The sequence below is a fragment of the Humulus lupulus genome, chromosome 2 (genome assembly GCF_963169125.1).
Source record: "Humulus lupulus chromosome 2, drHumLupu1.1, whole genome shotgun sequence".
NCBI lineage: Eukaryota > Viridiplantae > Streptophyta > Magnoliopsida > Rosales > Cannabaceae > Humulus > Humulus lupulus.
This window is the reverse complement of record NC_084794.1, coordinates 294,417,068-294,425,535: the sequence shown is the minus strand read 5'-3', so window position 1 is coordinate 294,425,535 and position 8,468 is coordinate 294,417,068. Positions and strand designations below refer to the sequence as shown.

At 33.5% G+C, this 8,468-nt stretch overlaps 1 protein-coding gene across 1 annotated transcript; it reads left to right on the top strand.

Moving 5' to 3' along the window:
* The first annotated feature begins 654 nt into the window (after window positions 1-654).
* Window positions 655-2,438, top strand: LOC133819891 (phloretin 4'-O-glucosyltransferase-like). Its single transcript, XM_062253271.1, has one exon. It carries the CDS (start codon window positions 746-748, stop codon window positions 2,159-2,161), a length of 1,416 nt encoding a protein of 471 aa, XP_062109255.1. The 5' UTR covers window positions 655-745; the 3' UTR covers window positions 2,162-2,438.
* Window positions 2,439-8,468: the final 6,030 nt, after the last annotated feature.

The window sequence follows — 8,468 nt, the reverse complement described above, 5'->3', positions numbered from 1 at the left end:
GTTGTAATCTTATTTAATCTATCATTGTGTCTTTATATTATTTTGCATAGAGTTGTGATAGTATTTCTTATTTTTCATTAAGACAATACAAATATCTCTAACAGCTGAACCAAGTAAATGAGGTGTTATTTTTTTACTTAATTTCATTATTTGCAACAAATCTAAATCAAATTTAAAAAAGATTTAAGTACACTTTAAAGAGAGAAAAACATCCTTAAAAAACATTTACAGAAATGGGTTAAAATTAAAAAGATACAAGTAAAAAAAAACACGAATCTAGTTAATTAAGGGAAAAAAAGATTTTAACATATGTTAATACAATTTTAGTAAATATTTTTTAATCAAAATTCACCACTGAAAAAGTGAAAATATTAAAATATCAAAACAATTTTAACATATATTTTTAAGAAAAATTCACCACACAAAATATTAAACTATTAATACATTTAAAATATATATATTTATGGAAAATTCACCACACAAAATATTAAACTATTAATACATTTAAAAATATATATTTTTATGGAAAATTCACCACCGAAAATATTAAACTATTTATTCAATTTTAACAAATATTTTTTAGGAAAATTCACCACAGAAAAATATTAAAATATTAATACACACAGTGATTCTTCTTCTTTTTTATAAATAGTACGAAAATCTTCACAGATATCTCCCAAGTTTCGTTTAAATCTCTAAACGAATAAATCGATAAAAAAAAAAAAGCCACGCGCCGCCGATAACGATGGCACGGCCCCAGTATCTCCTAGTAACATACCCAGCTCAAGGCCACATAAACCCATCCTTACACTTCGCAAACCGTCTCGCCGCCACCGGAGCCGACGTCACTTTCGTCACGTCGGTTTTCGGTCACAGACGCATGGTACGAGCTACGGGTCACGAGCCTCACATATCCTTTGCTCCGTTCTCCGACGGCTACGATGACGGCTGCAACTTCGGAGGCGACAACGGCCAGTACATGTCTGAGATGAGGTGTCACGGGTCCAAGGCCATAAGAGACCTCGTCGTTTCGGCTCGAAACGACGGCCGTCCGTACTGTTGCATGGTGTACACGATTCTCATCCCTTGGGCTGAGCTCGCCGCCGATGAAGTGGGACTACCGTCGGTACTTCTGTGGATTCAGCCGGCCACGGTGTTCGATATATACTATTACTACTTCCATGGCTATGGAGATATCATAACAGAAAACAGCAAACGACACCCACCTGCAAAAACGATACTCCCGGGACTGTCGTTGGAGTTTACTTCCCGGGATTTGCCGTCGTTTATGGACGCTGCGGATACTTATTCATTCGCTATTCCAAACCTCCGAGAACAATATGAGATTCTTGAGAAGAAACATAAACCGAAAGTGTTGGTCAACACTTTTGACGAGTTGGAATCTGAGGCATTCAGAGCCGTTGGCAAAGTAAATTTGATCGGAATCGGACCGTTGATTCCGTCATCTTTTCTCGACGGTAAAGTTCCTTCTTCTGACTCGCAAGAGAAGTACATAAAGTGGCTGAACTCGAAGCCCAAAACGACGGTCGTTTATGTGTCGTTTGGGAGCATGGCGATTCTGTCTAAGCAACAAATGGAGGAAATGGCTAAAGGGTTATTGGAGTTTGGCCGTCCTTTCTTGTGGGTCGTTAGAGAAAAGACTCAGAACGATGACAAAGATGATGATGAACTGAGTTGCAGAGAAGAGTTGGATAAGCTTGGAATGATAGTGCCATGGTGTTCTCAGATGGAGGTTTTGTGCAACGATTCAGTGGGGTGTTTCGTGACTCATTGTGGCTGGAACTCGACGTTGGAGAGCTTAGCTTCTGGGGTTCCCATGGTGGGGTTTCCACAGTGGTCGGACCAAGGGACCAACGCCAAGTTGATCGAAGATGTGTGGGGAACGGGGGTTAGAGTGAAGCTCAATGAGGAAAAAATTGCTGGAAATGAAGAGATCAAGAGGTGTTTGGAATTGGTTATGGAAGGAAAGAAAACTGTTGCGGTGGATGGTGGGAAGGAAAGTTGGGTGGAAAAGAGAAGAAATGCCTTGAAATGGAAGGATTTGGCTCGAGAAGCTGTTCAAGAAGGTGGCTCTTCCGATAAGAATCTCAAGGCTTTTGTGGCTGAGATGATTGAACAAAGTCGTAAGCTTGATCTGTAGCTGTTCCCTAATTAATATATGGGCACACATAAATTATACCCAATCATATTTTCTTAAGAGCAATGGTAGGTGGACCTAAAATTTATACCTAAATATTATACACAGTGATGTGTCACTGTTTTTTAAAACTGTGAGTCCCCGTTTTCATAAATGTGATTGGTTAGGCTTCTACCACATCATTGTGTGTAATGTTTTGGTGTATATTTTAAGTGCATATATCATTAATCTTTACTTAATCCTACTAAGTAAAAGTGATTTGCCACATAAATTTGTGTAATATTTGGGTGTAATTTGTGTGTGCACATATCATTACTCTAATTAATATCAGTGTTATATTTCACCTCTTATCACTACAACAAATATTAGTATTACCGGCGGAGGATCCCGCCAATAATAAATGGTGCATCCGCCGGTATTCTATATTACCGGCGGAAGTCTGCCGGTAAAGACCCGCCGGTAATAATCGATCGGTATTAACACAATTACCGATCGACTGACACACCCGCCGGTATTGTATTAATACCGGCGGATTAATGGAGGTGGGACTCCGCCGGTAATGTGTAACTCTGTCAACCTCGTTTGACTCGTTTATTACCATCGGGTTCCGCCTCTATTAATCCGCCGGTAATAAAATACTAATATGAAAATATAATAATTAATTTTATTTTATTTCTTAATAAATATACATATAATACTTATTTAAAAATAATAATATTTAACATAAATTATAATTAATAACACAATTAATATTCATCAAACAAAAATAACATTGTAATTAATCATAAAATTAACTTAATAAAATACCAATAGTCTCATTTTAATTACATATGAACTAATTATAAAATAAACATAATAAAATTTCAATTGTCTTAATATAATTAAAAAACGTAATCTAATTATTATTGTTTTGATCGGGCCAACTAGGTGTAAAATATTCATTAAGGTCAATATCTTGATCACTAGTATTAGGGCGCGACAACGGTGGTGAAGCAAACTGTGGTGCTTGTGGAGAGTGCTGCTGCGAAGATGATCTAAATTGTCGAGTATGTAGTCACGCCGAGGGAGACTGATGCAAAAAACTCTCAAACTGACCATTCCTCTGCTGCTGCGACGAACTCACAAATTGACCATACATCTGCTGTGGATGCTGCTGCTGCGATGAATCCCCGAAGTCACGACGCCTAGGATGTGACGTCTAAGATCCTGCAGGGACGTCGGGGTAATAAAAAGGAGGGGACTGGGAGGAGCATCCATACATGTTTGGATAATTCTGTTGAGGTGGATACAAATGTTGTTGTTGTTGTGGCATCGACCAAGGAGGTGGACTTTGAGAAGATATACCACCTTCAGGTTGTGATGGTAAATATCGTTGGAGAAGGCTTTCAAACCGCGACTCAGTTTCTGTACTAGTATGCTGAGGATTACCAGATGGACCTTGTTGAGATTTCAACATCCGGATCTCTTCACGCATTGACTTCATCATTTCCGCCATAGTAGCCATGTCTTCCTGAGGTGTATGAGCAGGTTGGGCCTGTGACTGACTTTGACTTGTGGAGCTCGAAGCTAATTTTTTCCCTTTGCCTTTGCTGTAACCTACACTTTAGATGGTAAAATTTCAAGCCTATTATTTACGCATTTGACACACGGACACCTAATTCTTCCATCAGAATCCTTATATTCCGAGGCCATCCTCAAAAAAGATTGTAGACCATTCCAATATTCTTGACAAGCACGATTTCTCAATGTTGTCCAAGTCTTGTCAATCATCATCTAAAGTGTTACAAGAGTGTGAGTTTTAGTAATGTGAATAGGAATGGATAACAAAAATATTTGTTATCATTTTTTAAATCTTATGCAATATTATAATATCTTATGTTATTTTATGATGTTTTATTAGATAATGTTATTCAAATTAAAAAAAAAATCATTCATTATTTTATTGTTAATACTTTAAACTTATCATTTCTGTGCTGATATCCCTAACATCGATGGTTGTAGTCAACAACCATCAATCACAATCATACCGGGACAGAAAAAATAAATTATTATAAGATATGTAGTAATTTTAATTAATCATTATTAATTGTAAAAACTTTTATTAAATAAATTTTGTAATTTCTATATTAAAATAATTTAATAATAGTTAATATTATTAATTAGATAACATTAACTATTAAATTATATAATTAATAATATTAACTATTTAATTAATCATTATAAATTTTTAAGATTTGTATTAAATTAAATTAAATTATCCAATTAGATAATGTAATTTTATAAAAAATTAAATTAAATTATTTAATTAAATAATGTTGAATCAAACTTTTATTATTTAATTAATTAAAAAATTAAAAAATAAATTATTATAAGATATGTAGTAATTTTTAATTAATCATTATTAATTGTAAAAACTTTTATTAAATAAAATTTTCAAGTTCTATATTCAAATAATTTAATATTAGTTAATATTAGATAATAATATTTAATAAACAAATTAAAATAATTTATTATTTATTTAATTAATCATTATTAATTTTTAAGACTTATTAAATTAAATTATTTAATTAAATAATGTTGAATCAAACTTTTATTATTTAATTAATTAAAAAATTAAAAAATAAATTATTATAAGATATGTAGTAATTTTTAATTAATCATTATTAATTGTAAATTTTTTTATTAAATTATATAATTAAATAAAATTTTCAATTTCTATATTCAAATAATTTAATACTAGTTAATATTAAATAATAATATTCAATAAATAAATTAAAATAATTTCTTAAATTAATTTATTATTTATTTAATTAAAAGTTTACCATCCTTGCTTCAAGCTTAAAAACATTATTTTGATTTTATTGTTAAAAACTTAAAATATGAGACAAATTTTAAAATAACAAACAATTATTCATAAAATATAAAGCATAAATTAACACAATGTAAAATGAAAAATAAAGTTCAATGCAAAGAGAACTATAATCTATAACCCATTTTAGCATTCAATTAATTTAATGATACAAATTTATTCAGCTTTCAATCAATTCAATAATGTGAACATTTGATATTGAAATAAACTTTCAAGAAATACCTTGATACTTGGAGCGGAATTTGATAAACACCTTCAAGAAAAATCAAGACCCACCTGCAGATTCATTGAAACCAATGCACCACAATCACAAAAACATAAAAAAAAAAAAAAGACATAATAACAGAAAAAAAGTAGCAATACCTCTATTAAAAAAAATTAATACCTCTGTTATGAAACTATGAGAGAGAAAGAGAACGAGAGAGGCGACAACAGTGAGGCAGCGACTGTGAGATGGGTTGGGCGGTGAGTGAGCCAGTGAGGTGCGTGAGAGAGTTTGAGAGAAGGGTTGGGCGGTGAATGAGACAGAGAGATGAGAGGGAACGAGAGAGGGGAGGCTGAACGAGAGAGGGAACGAGTGAGACAGAGAGATGAGAGGGAACGACTGTGGGAGCGAAGGGAAGCCGAAGACCCTCACGGAAGGCCATTATATAACATTATTACCAGTGGGACCCGCCGGTATTAATATTAACCCGTCGGTAATACAATATTATCGGCGGATCCGCCGCTATTAACCCGCTGGTAATAGGGTATTACCGGTGGGGCCCGCTGCTATTAACCCGCCGGTAATACATTATTACCGGCGAATCCCGCCGCTATCACAAGAACCGCCGGTGATATCCCCGCCACCAATGTCATTACCGGGGGATTGAGACTTGCCAATAATAAATTTGAAACCGTTCCCGGGCATTGTATTAGCGGCGGACAATCCCCCTCTAATAATGGGAAAGTCCGCCGCTAATAAAAAAAATTAATTTTTTATTTTGATTTCCCCATTATTAGCGGCGGACCCAGTAATCCGCCGCTAATATTGTAAAGTCCTTTATTGCCTAACTTTATTTTAGACAAAATATTTTAAAGTTATTAAGGAAAATCAGTAGCATATCTCCATATTGATTTTCAAATTAATGATCAATATTTTCAGCTGATATTGTAATGTGAAAATATATTTAAGTGTGAATATATTTGTTGCCTTATTTATCACAAATAATCAATTTTTGGTAAAAATATATTGTGCAAATATCTTGAGATTATTTTCAGGGATTATATGGGATTATGTCTATTCTGGAAATAAAGAAGGTGTCGAAAATGAACATGGTCAAAAGAAATGACCATGTTCGTTCTGCCAGATGAGAATGACTACGTTGCTGACTCATTAGTTTCATTTTCCGTCGACACAGAATGCATCTGGCAGGCTGATTTCCTTAATCAAAGGAATTCGCAAATTGATTTCAAAGATATCAGAAAATGATTGTCTTGGACGATTTTCCTGCCTATAAATACCTTGCCAAGGCCTTTGGAATTTTCACCTCTTCCATTTTGAATATTTGTAAACGTTATGAAGAGTGTGTTTATTTGTAGAGATTAAGTTTGTTCACCTTAATCTTTGTGAGAAGTGCTGAGTGTACTTGTGGATATCTGTCTAGTCCATTGTAATCAGATAGTGTCTATTGTGAACGTGTTCATAAGGATCTTCGGGAGAGGAGTCCATCTAAGTCTCACTTCGGGAGGAAGTGTGCACTCGCTATTCTTTGAAGGGAGTTCAAGAGAATCAGCGTTTCATCAAATCAGATTCGTAGAGATGAGTACAACAAGATTGCGATAATAGTTTAAGAGGGAGTCTTACATTATTTAAGTCAATGCTTTTGTACACATTGTTTCTTTACTAATTGGTTTATTCTCTGGGCGTGGCCCCAAGGAGTAGGTTATCCGAAAGGGTTTCTGAACCTTGTAAAAATTCGCTGTGTTCTTTAATTTTTGCACTGTCTATTTATTGTGTTCAGTTATGTCGTGACAAGTTCGAATTCTGTTCCGACAGAACTACTTTCTGTGTAAACAATTAATTACCATTCCGCATTTTAATTAATTCATGGTTTAATTAATTTGGTAATTACTAAAAACGGAATTTCACTGTACATTACCGGCGGATTAAGTCCGCCGGTAATATTTCCGCCTCTAAAAACGCTTTTTCTTGTAGTGTATCGCACCTTATAGATAATTGGTTAGTATAATTCGTAATACTTATTAAATTTAAATAAATATGTGAGACTCAATATTAAATTACAACAATAGTTATATATCACCTAATTGTAGTATTAGGCACCTTAGCAATTCGCAATTCTCAATATTGTTTCATTCCATGTTTTGTTCTTTTAATTACTTAATAAATTGATGGATTTTACCATCTTGAAATGAAAAAAATAAAGTAATTATCTGTCATTAATGATGATAATTAAATTTGGTGATACCAATTTCTCCACATCTTCTGTAGGAATTTTTCCCTTTGTCCTACAAAGCTTTTATGAGGCACCAAAAAATTTGTTTTCTTCTTATTTAATTAAGATGGTCCTCACCTTTCTCTTCTTTAATATATGGTCTTTCACCGTAACAATTAGACTATTTCTACTAGATTGTTAACATATTTTCGTTTCCCTTGTGATGGACCTGGAAGAGGGGGGACATGTCAAGTATTCACTTGGGATCATGTCTTCTTAGGGCTATTTTGGATGTGTAATTCAATTTCAATCGTAATATTTCATTTCAGTTGGAAAATGCAGTCAAACGTTTGGAGTAGTATAAGTGATCAAGGGGTGGTAACTCATATCACGGGAGAAAACTTTGCACAGAGTTCTACTACTATTAATGGGTGGCTTCGCGATTTCTCATGGGCACAGGCATCCCAAGTAATTCAATCCTACCCAAGTAATTCAATCCTACCAACATCATATGAGATAGTAACGTATAATTTATTAGTGATACCTAAATATTTATTAAATAAATATATTTGGAGCCCAATATTAAATTGTAATAATTCAAATATGTAAATTCTTTGTGGTACCCATTAACAATACTATTTCCACGAACCCAAATTTCACTACTACTGCAAGAGAAAAAAATGCTTTCTAGGTCATATTACATATCCATGTTGGACAAAAGGCCTTACTCTTGCTATATCTTGAAAAATTAACGTAGAAAACATCTTTGCTTTTTGTCTATTAATAGAAGAAGAATGTGGAAATTTTGACATTTTTTTTTGTTTATATCTTTTTGGACTTTGTGTTTTATCACATTACCTATTTGGACCCTGTGTTTTGACAAATTACTTTTTAGACCCTATGTTTTGTAAAATGGTTTGAATAGAACCTTAAACCTGATTTTGGTCAAAGTTTTCTCAATTGAAATCACAAATAATTCACTAAACTAACAATTTAGAATAAAAAT

Coding starts and splice junctions, on each gene's coding strand:
- LOC133819891 (XM_062253271.1), top strand. CDS start 746: ATGGCACGGCCCCAGTATCTCCTAGTAACATACCCAGCTCAAGGCCAC.